The 15,697-nt window shown below is 44.7% G+C and overlaps 2 protein-coding genes across 2 annotated transcripts; one reads left to right on the top strand and one right to left on the bottom strand.

Annotated features, from left to right (window-relative positions):
• Window positions 1-1,461: 1,461 nt before the first annotated feature.
• Window positions 1,462-4,190, bottom strand: LOC112886690. The gene has a single exon (XM_025952658.1). The coding sequence runs from the start codon at window positions 4,019-4,021 to the stop codon at window positions 1,739-1,741; it is 2,283 nt and encodes a 760-aa protein (XP_025808443.1). The 5' UTR covers window positions 4,022-4,190; the 3' UTR covers window positions 1,462-1,738.
• A 6,576-nt stretch (window positions 4,191-10,766) lies between these two features.
• On the top strand, window positions 10,767-12,727 carry LOC112886654 (E3 ubiquitin-protein ligase WAV3-like). The gene is made up of 2 exons (XM_025952615.1): window positions 10,767-10,885; window positions 10,970-12,727. The coding sequence occupies exons 1-2, from the start codon at window positions 10,843-10,845 to the stop codon at window positions 12,508-12,510; spliced, it is 1,584 nt and encodes a 527-aa protein (XP_025808400.1). The 5' UTR covers window positions 10,767-10,842; the 3' UTR covers window positions 12,511-12,727.
• Window positions 12,728-15,697: the final 2,970 nt, after the last annotated feature.

Raw genomic sequence — 15,697 nt, 5'->3', positions numbered from 1 at the left:
CCCAGTAAACCGAACACCTAAAATCAGTTGTGATAACCAGAAGCCATGCCTTTCTGCGCTCGCGGAAACCGGAGCCTCCGGTTTTGCCAGATTCTGATGACCAAGATCAAACGATCGGTGCCTTGGGCAGGACCATGCATGTCAGGAAGCACACCTTGCATCGTTCTTGTTCGGTATGCCACCTAAGAACGCCTCCTTATTATGCCATGGAGATTTGAGAAGAAGAACACAAAGAGTTCGAATTGTAGGATAAAGGGCGAAAGGTAAGAAGATAAAAAATAGATTAATTTTATCGGTTGGATACTTTCAATCAGCCATGACCCTTTGACCCTTTGTATTGTAGTTGGATAATTTAGTTAGATTAGTATGTTTTTAATGGCACACTCTGCTTAACCATCAGGAAGTTGATTCTCTGCCAAGTTTTCTTTGAATCTAAAACTTCTAGAACTAGCAAACGGGACTAGAGATAGAGCAAATGATGAAACACGAGATCAAATTTACTTTTCTGCTCTTTTTATACTTCTAAAAATAAGATTTATAACTAACAATTATAATTATCTATCACATGCTCTTTTTCATCTATATTAAATATTCTAACGTATAATACTCTAAAAATACATACTCATCATTATCTAGTTGTAATATATTTAGTTAGTAACAATATTTTTCATTTTGTATCACACCTCCATATGTATTTAATTGAACCATCTGTTTAAGCTACGTGAACAATGTAAAAATTAGTATTCTTATATCTTCCCCCATACATGACATGCCCCATGGATAGTATTTTTATATAAGAAATAATATAAATAATATACTAATAATGATTGACATAGTAATTTAGAATTTTATATTGGTTCACTTTAAGATTTTGTTATAATTATATAACTTAGATTCATATTTAGAAGTTACTTTAACTTTTAATAATAATATAATTAGATATTATATACGAACCTAGGGGATTATTTGATATTATTTTTATAATGACATATGTGGGTAATTTGCATGAACATTAGAGGGTTACTTTAGATTATTTTTTATAATGGCAGAGGTGGGTAATTTATTAGAAAAAATGACAGACCCAATAGCTATTATGACTACAGTTGTCGGATTGATTGCCAATATTTTTTTTATGAGAGTTTTTAGGATTTCTCTTGTTCACTTAGGATCTTAGGTGGCTTCGCATGGATGTTTCAAAAGTAGCATCCAATTTGTAATACAATTAGTAATAGTAAGATGACTTATATGAAGCGCACTCCTGTATATATGCGTATAGCTCCAGTTGAATTCCTAGCATGCCTAGTCCCATTTATATGCTGTATCTAAAGCGATACAACTGTTGATTAAAAGAGGATGCTATTAGAACAAATCTTGCACAAGAGATATGCGGTATCAGAACGGCCAATTCCACCGGACCTGAGGACCTCCATGGTCAAAATTTTGCAGGACAAATATATATATTGACCATCAAAGTATGTTTATATAGCTCAAAACATTTCGGTTTCATTTTTTTTGTAACTCGAACACGTAGTTAAATAAAGGTGAAACGGACAATAATCCCTTGAAAAAAAACTAAAACAGCGAGCGAGCAGAGCAGAGCAGAGCTTTGCTTCCCCGTCTCCTTTTATTTTTTGGAAATGGAAATTCAGAAAGAAACTTCAAATGAAAATCCGCATGTAGGAAATCAAACGATACGATACAATGGATAACGAAGCAGCAGCCGATCGAACACCTTTAATTAGCAGCACCTCTTCAAAGTGCCGGGCTTCTCCCCTGAGCCGTTGAGGATGGTGAGGTGGCCGGTGAGCTGCCACCCCTCCGCGTCCTTGCCGTGCAGGTACGGGCACTGCGGCTTGTAGCCTTTGTCGCTGATGGTCTTGAGCATGTTCCACTGCTCGTTGGGGTCGACGGCGGCGAACTCGGTCCACGCCGGCGTGGAGTACTCGTAGCGGCTGTGCGTGAGGCGGTGGAACTCCTGGATGTCCTTGTTCTTGGCGATGTCGTCCTTGTCGCGGAGGTCGACGGAGAAGATGTCGCCGTATGGCCTGACGGAGTGGATGAAGATGGGCATGGAGATGGGCTCCACGGACACCGCGGCGAGGTCGGACGTGAAGACGAGGCTCCTCATGTCCGGGCTGAACACGGGGTGGTTCACGTGGCCTATGAAGGTGTCCGAGCTGTGGACGACGCGCACCGGCTTCGGCACCTTGTCGGGGGCGCGCTCGCCGGCGTTCACCAGGTAGATGCTGAAGAAGCCGGCGTCCAGGGGTCCCCCCGGCGCCTTGGGGTCCTTGTCCCGGGAGGAGGCGAAGACGATCCAGTCGCCGCTGGGCGACCAGCTGCAGTGGGTGTCCACCCATTCCCCGTCGGTGAGCTGCGTCACCGTGCCCTCGCCCCACTCCCCGAGGTCGGCGTCCTCCATGACGAACAGGTTCGTCTGCATCCTGTCGCCGTCGCCGCCCAGCCTGTCGCGCGTCGACTTGAACACGAACTTGCTCCCGTCGGGGCTGCTCGACGGGAACGCGTTGTTGAAGTTGCCCGTGGTGAGCCTCTTGTCCGTCCACTCGCCGGTGGCCTGGTCCCTGACGATGCGGTAGATGTCCACAACGCTTTTGCGGGTGAAGGCCGGGCCGACGCAGATGTACAGGGTGTCCTTGTCGGGGTTCTGGTTCCACGCCGTCGAGAACACCTTGTTCTGGCCTTTCAACTTCTGGATCACGTGCAGGCCTTCCTTGTCGGCGACCCACACCGCTTTGAACTCGTTGTCCACGAAGGCGAGCTTGGAACCGTCCTTGGAGAAGCTCGGGAACACGCCGGCCACCCGGAGCAGCCCCACGTCCTTGTGCGACGCCGGGGTCTGCACCTTCTCGAAGTTCTTCTGGGCGACAGCAGTTCCATTCTGTACGACCAGCTTGTCGGTCCGGCAGCGGTGGTAGCCGATGCGGCTGCCGCCGTCGAGGACGAAGGGGCTGTAGTGGTCAGCCTTTCCCCTCGCGCTCAGGGTGATTTGGGCCGGCCGGTCGAGCGCGGTGGTGTCGAAGATCTCGATGTGGCGGTACTGCGCCTCCTCCCGCGGTGCGGTCATGATGTTCTGCAGTGACTTCTTGCGGACGGTTGCCACGGCCACCCTGGTCTCGCTGATGGCCGCCGGAGTCATGGCGTCGATGCCGACCGGCGTCACCCGTTCCTCCTTGCCGGCGGCAATGTCGTACCGGAACACAGCCCAGGAGGTGTTGATCGTCCCTGGCTTCGTATCGCCGCGGTGGAAGAAGATGACGTTGTCGCTGCCCCATGTGGGCCAGCCGCCGTTCCTGATGATCACCTTGCGCCGGAGGCCACCCTGCGCCTGCCGGTCCACGTTCATGATGGCGATGTCGGTCTTGAGGTGCTCGATCTCGCCGTTCCAACGGTGGAACTGGAAGTTGGCCACCGCCACCTTCTTCCCCGACGGCGACACGGCCGGGCTCAGATCGTACTGATCTGGTGGAGTGAGGCGCTCGGTCTTGCCGTCGGCAAGGTTGGTCTTGTACACGACCGTCCACGGGGTGCGGCGGGCTCTCACCGGGTCCTTGGTGGAGACGTAGATGAGCGAGTGGCCGACGGTGCGGCCGCCCTCCCGGAATCCGCCGGCGAAGCAGCCGCTGTCCTCCAGGCGCACGCCGCCGAAGGTGTCGGCGCCGTAGATGTCCGCGAGGCGCAGCACCCTGGGCGGCGACTCGTCGTCGCTGGAGGCGTGCAGGGCCACGTGCAGCGTCTCGAGCCCGTTGTCCCTCTCGGAGACGAAGACGAGACCCTTGGCCGCGTCGCCCGCCTTGGGGTCGCCCTTGCGCAGGACCGAGACGAGCTCCTTGAGCGCCGCCGCCGGGATTTCCCGACCGTTGTGGTTGTACGACTTGCCGTCGGTGAGGGGCCACTCGTCCGACGCCTTGGCCGCCGGATCGGCAGGGAGCGAGAAGATGTCGAGCTCCACCGGCGGCCTGTAGGTACCAAAGAAGGCGATGCTGCCGCGGGTGTCACCCATCGCCCTGCGCAAGCGATCGACTTCTTCTCTCCTCCTTCAGCTCGCTCGCTCGATCGATCGGTGTCTCTGCTTGTACTTGTTGTGTGCTCAGCTCAGCTCAGAGGATGTCAGATTTATGGAGTTGGCCTGCTTGACCTCGAGCTAGCAGCACCGTAGTCGTCGTCATTGTTTTTTCTGCCGTTGTTAAGAACTAATGGATGAAGATCATACTCTCGCAAAAGAAGACGACCTCGACCTAGCAGCATTCGAGTCATTGTTTTTTTTTTGCCGATGTAAAAATTTAATGGATCAAAATCATACACTAGCAAAAGAAGACACTAGGTGCAGCGGCGTTGATTTCTCCTCTTTCAGACTAAGTGTTGTTGAAACTTTTCAATGCCTAGAGAATTCATGTATGTGCTGGATAAGTTTCTATTTTCATATAAGGCTCTTGCTGTCTTGTGAGGCACACCCGGCCTGACAAGATAGTCGCATGGGTTACTACAGATACACAATTACACATACTATTTACATGGTTGACAATCTGCTGGCCCTGGGTTATGACACACGTACCACACAATTTAATGATTACTAGCCTATCAACCCGTGCTCCCGCACGGGCTAATTAGAATTAATATAAAATTAAAACTTATAGCTAGTAATTATAATTATCTATCCCATGCCCTCTTTCATCTATTAAATATTCTAATTAAATATCATTATCTAGTTACAGTAGATTTTAGTTTCCATCACATCTCCATGCGTGTTTGATATATATTTAATTAAATTATTTATTTGTGAATTTGTATTCTTATCTTTTTCATCATACATGAATACATGATGCACATATCGTGGGTAGTATTTTTATAAAAATAATAATATTAATAATAATAGAAATAGTAATTTAGAATTTTATATTGGTGTACTTTAATATTTTGTTATAATTATATAATTTAGATTCAGATTTAGAGGTTACTTTAACTTTTAATAATGATAAAATTGGATAATTTATATGCAAATTTAGGGGGTTATTTGCATATTTTTATAATGGCATAGGTGGGTGTCGGTATTTTACCGGCTGCCCACCGAGGGGTATACCCAAGGTGGTAAGTTTAGGTGAGGAGACGCCGAGATCAAGAACTCGAAGGTGCAAGGAACACAAGATTTAGACAGGTTCGGACCGCGAGGTGCGTAATACCCTACGTCCTATATGATGGTCTGTATTCTCTTGGGTGTAGAATGATCTTGATGATCTGTTTTGAAGGGGTCCCTGCCCCCCTTATATATCCGGGAGGTCAGGGTTACAAGAATTCTAGTCCAATACTAGATAAGGAATCGTAACCAAATACAACTCGAGTAGATTCCCTCTGTACCGACTAGCTTTATCTCCTATTCGATAAATAAGAGATAAATAAGATAAATAAGAGATAAGACGGGCTTTATCTCTTAAGCCTGTTTAAACTAAGTTATGTATACAGTGCCGTGGCCCCGGGTCTGACAAGCCCCCGAGCTCTTCGTAGCTGAGTATTGCAGGCTTCTCGAGTACTTTTGAAGTAGTCTTCGGCTTCTTTGAAGCTCCGTCTTGAAGTTCTTCTTCGAGTACTTACTTGGCTGCATCGAAGCTATGAGGTGCTCATGCTCCGAATTACTTCTTTAGTATGGTGTGCGATTGAAAAATCACACTCCATATGGAGTAGCCCCCGAGTCTTAGGTTGAATCGGAGAATCAGTCTGAGGGTCGCATTAGTCTTGAATCTTCCTTACTTATTCTTCAAATAAATTTAAAAAAATAAATAGTCGATGCCACGTACCCCGCAGCCCCCGAAACTTGAACCCAAATCTCCTAGGTTTGGGAAAAAGGTTCCAAGAATCGTGGCATTGGTGTTACTCTGAAATCCTGAGAAACACTCTTCGCCTTCTGCATAGTGAAATTAAGCCTCCCGCTGGTTTATTTAACCGCGCGGTGACTTAGGATTTCTTCTGCACTCTCAGTCTTCATATGAGTCGTCTTCGAGTAGTTTTGTGGCGTCCAGCCCCCGAGCTTACGAGCCAGGAGAGCCGAAGGAGCCATGTCGAGTAGTGTGCATCGCCCAGCCCCCGAGCCTAGGAACTAGCGGAACTGTGATAGCACGCCGTGCTGCTTGGAGGATTGTTGCCGAAGCTTGATCTGAAAAAAGACAATGCATAAATTATGTAGCATAATGCGAAGATACCTAGTAGTACTCAGTAATAATGTGAAGACACCAAAATTCATTCAGTGTAAAAATTGCTGTGTCGAGCTCTTTTTTAGGCCATTTGAATCTCCCGAGCAGTCCACCTGTTACGTTTAAGCACCTGGTCCTGTTTTAGCCATTGGTCATAGCGTGTATGAGATCTTTGTCTCGTGTACGCGTAGAGGCGTTAGGTGTGACAAAAGAGCCGAGGTTTTACGGATTAAGGTATGTGCTACTCAAGTAGATTAGCGACCGTTAAGAGGAGACAACGAGCAGAAAGTAGTTGTCATACGACAAAGAGGATGCGCAGTGCGCAAAAGTAGTCGACGAAGTGTAGCTCTGGAGGGTTTCAATGCCCGTCGAGAGACGTACACAGATAGGTAGTCGGCGAAGTGTAGCTCTGGAGGGATTCATGCCCATCGAGAGACGTACACAGATAAGTAGTCGATCATGTTGTAGCCCCCGAGGGTTTCATACACGTCGAGAGGCATACCAAAAAGATAGCCGATCATGGTGTAGCCCCCGAGGGTTTTATGCCCGTCGAGAGGCGTATCCAAAAAGTAGCAGATCCTGTGAAAAACAAGTCGGAAAAGGTATAAGTCACTTAGCTTGATTCGTGGACGAATGTCGATAAAGTCGTGGAGCTCGTTGATGGAGCTGTGACGATTTGTTAATGAAGCTCGACTATTCGGAGTCGATTCCGACTAGTTGTCAATTCGAGGCGAGTAGTCGAAGTAGTAGTCGGCGGGCCGCCGATCGTCCTCGCGAAGTCGAGGTGCCCCACGGTGGACGCCAGCACAGCCTTCTGGTGAACTGAAAAGATGCCATCGAGTTCGCCGGTGGATCTTCGATGCACTCCCCTACCTAGCGCGCCAGCTGTCGGTGTTTTACCGGCTGCCCACCGAGGGGTATACCCAAGGTGGTAAGTTTAGGTGAAGAGATGCCGAGATCAAGAACTCGAAGGTGCAAGGAACACAAGATTTAGACAGGTTTGGGCCGCGAGGTGAGTAATACCCTACGTTTTGTATGATGGTCCATATTTCTTTGGGTGTAGAATGATCTTGATGATCTGTTTTGAAGGGGTCCCTGCCCCCCTTATATATCCGGGAGGTCAGAATTATAAGAATCCTAGTCCAATACTAGATAAGGAATCATAACCGAATACAACTCGAGTAGATTCCCTCTGTACCGACTAGCTTTATCTCCTATTCATACGGGATAAATAAGAGATAAATGAGATAAATAAGAGATAAATAAGAGATAAGACAGGCTTTATCTCTTAAGTCTGTTTAAACTACGTTATGTACACAGTCCCGTGGCCCCGGGTCTGACAGTGGGTAATTTACATAAAGATTAGTGTATTACTTTAGATTTTTTTTATAATGGCAGAGGTGGGTAATTTAGATATATATTTAGGGGGTTATTTTAGTCTATTTTTATAATAGCAGAGGCGGGTAATTTATTAGGAAAGATAACATATCCAATGACTATTATATTAGAGTTGTCGAATTGATGGCCGGATGTTTCTAATTTTTACGAGAATTTCTAAGATTCCTATATTTTTTTTTAAGTATCCATCTAGAATCCGAGCCTCCAATTAGTAATAGTAAGATAAGATACCGGGTAGAATCAGCCGCTTTAATTTGTATTAAGGAACGTAGCTTTTAGTGCCTAAACGCCAGACAAATAGGAGATGGTGGGTATAGATGCATTGGTAGCTGCTCGCATAGTCTAATTCTGATCAGACTGCATAGATGGGAACGATGATGATATCCGTGAACGCACCAATTGAAGAAAAGTTTGTCCAACACGGGTTGAGATGGTTTTACAATGTTTTCTATAGTATGATATGCACTTGCCATATAATGTATGTAGTCTTGGTCAAATATCTTATCCTGGGACTAAACCATGTCGCTGTCTGGTAGTCATTAAACTAAGATAAGACTGACACTTGGTGACTCCAAGCAGTCATTGAGTTATCTCTTTGGTGACGCGTCATTAGTTCTTCAAAATAATTTATATCATCAGTTTAGTCATCGGGGTATAGCTGGCCAGTTCTAGTTGTCAGCATATCTATTTTGTATTATTCAAGTAATCTTGCGAGCACATGCTTGTGACATGTTTACCTGCAATTAATTTGAAGAAACACAAATAGCCAAACCGATTGGAGATCTTGTGTACTTCTTCAGATACATGCATGTTACCAATGAACTTGCATTGTTACATGGAATCCATGTATCAAATATCTACGATGTAATCATCAAACTAATAACAAAATGCTAACGCTAGGTCATTGCCAGCCAACTTTTTTTTAAGAACATTATGTGCATGAGTCCATGTCGTAATTCTAACTACTACTCGGATCCATCCCTCCACAAATATAAGGAATTTCAAGATTTTTAGGACAATTTATGGAGGAAGGGAAAATATATATTTATGCTTCTCAATCAAGCTCTAGGCCAGATTTTGGTTAGCACCATTGAAGAATGGCAACTTTTGATTGGCGTGTGAAAAAGAAAAAATAATTAAATGTGTGGTGGTTGAGGTAGAATTAGGTGATTCGAAATTCTTATATTTATGAACAGAATTTTCCAATGGCCAGAAGTTCAATATTTAGAAGAAATAATCCATCTTTTCAGCAGGAAGGAAAGAAAAAAGATTCCATTTTTTTATGGTAGCTTGATCGTTTAAATCATTTTCGGCTTAGAGATATTGACTAGGTAATTAACTTATCTGAAACTATGTGACCACATCCTATGCAGGTCATGAATGGTGTATTCTTTCTGGGTCCTCTTTTTTATGTAGTCTTGATCAAATTATTTCATATTGTGATGAAAGTGGATCTTGTCAAGCATTAAATGGTGGTTCACAGGTATGCATGCATGTCATCAACAGGCCAGCATTGTTTGACTGACTAGCACAGCTTGAGGATGGATGCTTTCCAATATCAAAGGACGTACTATATATGACTGTATTGTAGTCGCTAAACTAAGAGAAGACGAACTCTTTGTCACTCCGAGGAGTCTTTGCTTTACATCATCGGTGCCGTGTCATTTATTCTCAACAATATTCTATGCATGTGCCCATGTCATCATTTCAATCAATTCGTAGGTGACTAGTTCTAATCATCAGCATGTCCATTGCGTACACATGCATGTGCCAGGTTTAGACGTTTAGTTGCAATTAGTTTGAAGAAACACAAATAGTCCAACTGATTGGATCCAACAAGTTGGACTAGCTATTTCTGTATTTTTCCTAGACCTAGCTCTGTATGCAGTCTTAATCAAATATCTTATCCTGTGACGTGACCTGCTGGATCTAATCAGGGACTAACAGGGGGTGGTAACTTGTTTGCACTCATGTGTGACGACAGCCTATATGTGTCATGCATGACTCTATTGTTCATACGTAGTGGTGCCATCAGCGATCCAATCAGTGATTAAAATGTAGTTCACATGTAACCATGTGACCATCATGCAAATAGTTAATGTGAGGTGTATTGATTGTTTGATGGAAGTCGTCCTTTAGGTGTGATGCGCGCCTTATCATTATTATCTTGTAGTTATTAATAAGGTAAGAAAAGACTAAGTACTCTAGACCATCGCAAGCAGCCACAAACAGTTTCTTAAGATAAGATAATTTTGTTCATAAATGGAGTGATTATCATAGATACATCTTTCACAAGGATTCACCTGTGGAAAAGTAATTTTTTAGAAACAAACATTATAAGGAGCAGCCGTGTTGATGAAGGACCGGAAAACTACAACTAGGGGTTGAGAGCCTTTAAAATTTGAATTAGTGCTCAGAAGAAGTGGCACTAGTGTCCATTAAGCGCATTAGTTGTAATTAACATGGCTTGCGAAAGATTTTAGTTAATTTAAATTAATTAAAATTAACATGGCTTATGAAAAAAATTAATTAATTAAATTTGGTAAGTATCTTGTGAAATATTTTAATTCATGAGCGGGTCTGTGTATTAACTTATCTCTTCACATAGTAAAAAAACAATCGATGATCTGACATCAAATTTAAATAGAACATATCTACAAAACACCATGTCCTCCACTAATTCCGGATCCTTGCTGGAATTATTTGGTTATTTGTTAAGTCATCTTCTTCGGACTCATATGAATATGAAGAGAAAATTTACAAGAAGCTAGGGCTATGATATGATGTAGTATTTTTCTTTTCTTTTAAGGAGGTGAAAACGATATTGAAAGTCATAAAAGAACTCCAAAATCATGGACACTGAAACAAAAACTAATAGAAAAGTTAAATAAAATACTTACAGATTTATACATATATAAAAAATGGAATGGTAACAACGGAGCCTCTGAGAAAAGAACTAAGGGGTGAGAATGTCTACTCTGGCTTTCTAGTCAAGTCATATTATTGTTTGAGCTTAGCAGAGTCTTCTGGGTCCATTTAATCAAATGGTCTTGAAAAAAAACGCAGCAAGTTATACCAAGTCATCCAAACTGCATTTGCTACAGGCCTACAGCACTGTGGATTTGTATAAATATGGGGATGAATGCGCATCCGTCAGACTCATCAGATACAAGTGTGCTCTCCTTCAATTTGTTCTCCCTCCCTCCCTGCTTGCTAGTCGTAGCAGCCAGGCTCACTAGTAATGGCATTCAAGGATGATGACAAGCCTCCTACTTCCAACGCCGGTACAGTCTCTTTGTCAGCATGGACACAGAGATGACGATGACGATGACGATGATCATTGATTGATTTGCATTTCATGGCTGTAGGGAGCACCAAGGGTCTGGTGTCCATCAAGGCGGTGAAGTACTTCAAGGACGATGCGGCGCTGACGGCGGACACGGTGACGGCGGAGGTCGAGATCAACGCCACATCCTCCACCACCGTGAGGGAGGGGCTGGACCTGGTGGCCGTGCTCGACATCAGCGGGAGCATGCGCGGGGACAAGATCGAGAGCTTGAAGAAAGCCATGATGTTCGTGATCATGAAGCTCACCCCCGTGGACCGCCTCTCCATCGTCACCTTCTCCGACGGCGCCACCAGGCTCACCCCTCTGCGCTCCATGACCCCAGCCGCCCAGAACGAGCTCAAGGCTCTCGTCGACGGCCTGACGGCCGACGGCTGGACCAACATCCAGGCCGGCCTTGAGACCGGGCTGGCCGTGATAGCCGACCGCATCAACACCAAGGCTCGCACTGCCAACATCTTCCTCATGTCCGACGGGGAGCAGAAGCCCGGCGACGCCAGGCAGGTCGACCCCGGCAAGGTGGCCATCTACACGTTTGGATTCGGCAAGAACACGAACCATCAGCTGATGAGCGACATTGCCACGAGATCGCCGGGCGGGACCTTCAGCTCCGTGCCGGACGGGTCCACGGTGAGTCTGCCCTTCTCGCAGCTGCTGGCTGGTCTCCTCACCGTGGTGGCGCAGGACGTGGAGCTCACCCTGACGCCCAAGAACGACGAGGGCGATGTGGACACCATAGTGGTGGCCCCCGGCACCGACTACAAGACAACCACCGACGCTGCCACCGGCGTGATCACCGTCATGTTTGGCACCCTCTTCGCCGGAGAAGGGCGCAAGGTCGTCCTCACCCTGACGCTCAAGGACGTGAGCGCCACCTATAACGAGGAGTACGACGCGCCCTTAGCCGAGGCCCAGCACAGCTACACCGCCCAGGCAAGACCGAGAGACCCTCAGGTCCCACAGGACATCCAGATCAAGCGCACCCCGACTCCATCTCAAGCCCCTGGTGCGAGCAGCAAGGCGCGGCAGGTGCAGGCTGAGATCGCCAGGCGGCAGCACGCCGAGGCCATCAGGCAGGCGAGGTTGCTGGCGGACAAAGGCGGGCTCGAAGAGGCGCGGTACAAGCTGGTTGACGCGCAGAACGCGCTGGAGGACATCGTGCTGGACAGCCTGGCCGACGGCCAGAAGCTGATGGACTCGCTCCGAGCTGAGCTGGTGCAGCTGATCAAGCTCATGGAGACGACGGAGCTCTACAAGGCGAAGGGCCGCCCCTACGCCCTCGCCTCAGAGACCAGCCACGGCCGGCAGCGCTACTCCGCCAGGGGCGGCGACGAAGACGGCGACGTCCGCCTCTTCGCCACGCCGCGCATGGACACGTACCGCGAGCAGGCCAAGAATTTCGAGAAGGACCCCAGCGCGCCGGTGCCCGACGCCGACGAGGACGTCAAGAAGGAGGTTGCTGCCAACCCGCTCGCCGCCATCTCCAACGATCTCGCCTACTACCTCCGTAATGCTATCGAAGCGCTGCGAGCCATCGAGAGGATCGTCGCCCCAAGCACCTAGGGAGCTCTGCGGTCTTATTATTTCCTATCCAATCACGCACATACTCGTTTCCTTTGATTTCTTCTTAATGTTGCCGTACCTACCTTTCCCATAAGCGTGATACCCAGTGTAAACGTATTGTTGTCCTTGTTGTTTCATCTCCAATTCACATTATTTGAATTCGAAAACAGCTTTGCTTCAAATAAATCTTAGTGGAGTAAAACCCTGATGTTAATTATATCATTTAATCCATACGGATTTCATGCCCCATTACTGGATAGGAAATTTTTTAATCCATTTGTTTGGCTCCGACCAGACCAGGAATGGTAACCGTAATGGAATCAGAGAGTTGAGGTGTCTATTACTCCCTCCGTTCCAATTTACAATTCGTTTTGATACTTTTAGGTTCCTTATTTTTTTTATAAATATAGATATAGTGATACATCTAAGTACAAAGCAAATATATATATATATAGAAAGATCAAAATAAATTGTAATTTGGGACGGAGGCAGTACATTTAACAAGATTTCATTTGTTTGGTTGCTTTAGGTAACGATATTTTGAATTCCAATTAATGTGTTTTGCTGGGAACAAACATTTAACAACTGCTGTAAACAAAGGAAACGAAATTCTTTTGGAGCAAGTGCTTGTTGGGCAATACAAACACAACACAGAAACATCCATTGATTATGATAGATTAAAAATCAATACTGCACGTCTGAAGTTCCACAAATTCAGATCGATAACATAACATTTATTGGAGCTTCGAATGCTTGGTAAATTCAGAGTTTCATCACATGAACAATCTATAGCACAAGGTTGATCTGCAGATCTGGTACGTACATTGGCTTTTGGATGACTCCTCACTTCTTCCTTCGAGCCTCATCTGAAGAAGAGAAGAAAAAAATACAAACATATGTGCAAGCAGGGTTTGCATATGTAATGTAGGCAAGGTAGATATGACAGTATCAGGCTGTTACAATTAACAAGTCAAGATCAGGAAAGTTAAACATTTCGGACTAGGCCACATTTCCTTGGGATCTGACTGCAGACTTGTCGATTAAGACATGTTAGGGATTTAGATGTAGGCTTCAGTATAAGATAGAAATTGCAAAAAATACTGGGATGCAATATCCAACAATAACACTAAAAAGGTGCGATATTTCAGCATATTAATTTATTGATCAAGTCATTCAGATAGAATCACATGGAAATGCAAGACGAGGCAATACAAGAAAAGAAAAACTGGAAAAAGAAAACAGCCTCTCCATACCCTCCATGCCATTTATGGTTCCATCAGCCAGTGTTGCACTTCCTACTTCAGCATATATTGTTGAGCATCACAAAACTAAGAAACATAGCTATTAACTGAACATAGCATTCCTACGTTTTGCAATCGATCTTCATTTCATTTATAGTAATCTAGGGGGCACAGAACATGGCATTGCTATTGACTGAACTATATGCATGCATCTATTCATCAGCATAACAAAAACTTATAAACATAGCTATCACATGACATGCATATTAACATTCCTTTGGCTAAAAACAGGATTATTTTCTAACATCTAGAAGTGCTATAAAATGGGAAACTATAAAGTTAACTTACTGCAAGCATGTTATCTATGAATTCTCTACTAAAGAGTCTCCGGGAGTGTAAAAAGCATTGTCATGTGATTACCTTCACAAAAACACCTGCAACTTCGATAAGTTCACTACCAGTAAAACCAAGCCTAGTTAACTCAAAGAGGATTTGCATATTGGACAAAGTTTTCCGATGGCCACAAGTCTTTATAGTGCAATATTTAGAAAAATATTCCATCTTTTTATCAGAGCAGTAGGGAAAAGGGAAAAAATCTATTTTTTATGGTACCTTCAGGATTTTTCTTATAATATTTTCTGCTTAGAGAGATTGATTCAGTAATTAACTTACCTGAAATTATGTGACCGCATCCTATGTATGTCATGGATGGTGTATTCTTTCAAGGTCCTCTTTTTTATGTAGTCTTGATCAAATTAGTTCATATTATGATGAAAGCGATCCAGTCAAGCATTAATTGGTAGTTCACAGTTATGCATATCATCAACAGACCCGTTGTTTGAAGGAATTCGCATCTTGGAGATGGATGCCTTCCAATATTGAAGGATTATGACTGCCTTGTAGTCATTAAATTAAGAGAAGACTAACCCTTTGGTCACGAAGGAGTCATAGCTTTATCTCTTCGATGCCGTGTCATTTGTTCTTATAAACATTCTATGCATGTGCTCATCTTATCATTTAATCCCTAATAAGTGACCAAGGGGTTAGTCTTTTATTAGTTTAATGGAAACAAGGCTATCATAGACCTTTATTTTATTACAAGGCGGCGATGAAGATGTTAGTTTTTTTGGTGACGCGCGTACGTGTGAACTACCATTTAATGCATGACTGGATCGTGCGTGCATGTGAACTAATCTGATCAAGACTACTACATAGAAAAATGGACCAGGAAAGAATACGTCATATTGTGACGCCATCAGTGATCCAATCAGATATTACAACGACGTATTCGTTCACATGCATCCATGTGACCCCTCCGAACTTGCAAATATTCTGAAGTGTATTATTTGACGATGGAACAAGTCTCTTAGGGATAATGCCTGCCTTATCGTCATATATTATTGCCTCGTAGTTATTAAAGTAAGAAAAGACTCACGGTCATCCCAAGCAGACATATGTTAACTTTTGTTTTGAATATTACAAGCACGCTACTAGTATGAAAACGAATTTCTCAGACGCCCCATTTTACTCAAATTTTGAGCCACCTGTGGACATGGCAGGAGCCGCTTCGACTCTGGGCAACCTCTGAAAAGATATTTTCGATCACCTGAACTTATGATACAACTAAAATAAACTGCAAAATTATTTTTCACGTATTTTTCACATATTTATTATAACAAAAAAAATTACACATCGTTTATATGTAAGTCCGCCAATGGGCGTGCCGGCTATCGCTTGGTTCGGTGTGTGTGCTTAGACGCGATCACAAGGCCACGCTCGCAGCAACGCAGTTCTCGTTCAATTTTTTTCATCAACGCATTGGCAACCGTCGGCGCGCCGTCCGCGTGTTGCTTTGCACCCCCACATTTCGAAGGACGACGCTAGGCCAAAATTACCAAAGGTTATTCAAATCCAAATACAATAAAAACATGAAACTGTTACGAGCA

Source organism: Panicum hallii, chromosome 3 (assembly GCF_002211085.1).
Source record: "Panicum hallii strain FIL2 chromosome 3, PHallii_v3.1, whole genome shotgun sequence".
Classification (NCBI taxonomy): Eukaryota; Viridiplantae; Streptophyta; class Magnoliopsida; order Poales; family Poaceae; genus Panicum; species Panicum hallii.
The sequence above is the reverse complement of the archived record's forward strand: the minus strand, read 5'-3'. Positions and strand labels throughout refer to the sequence as shown.

Bases quoted from the DNA above. Each gene is read 5' to 3' on its own strand.
- LOC112886690 (XM_025952658.1), bottom strand. From the start codon at position 4,021: ATGGGTGACACCCGCGGCAGCATCGCCTTCTTTGGTACCTACAGGCCG.
- LOC112886654 (XM_025952615.1), top strand. From the start codon at position 10,843: ATGGCATTCAAGGATGATGACAAGCCTCCTACTTCCAACGCCG. The intron at 10,886-10,969 runs GTACAGTCTCTT...TCATGGCTGTAG, and splicing joins GCCTCCTACTTCCAACGCCG to GGAGCACCAAGGGTCTGGTG.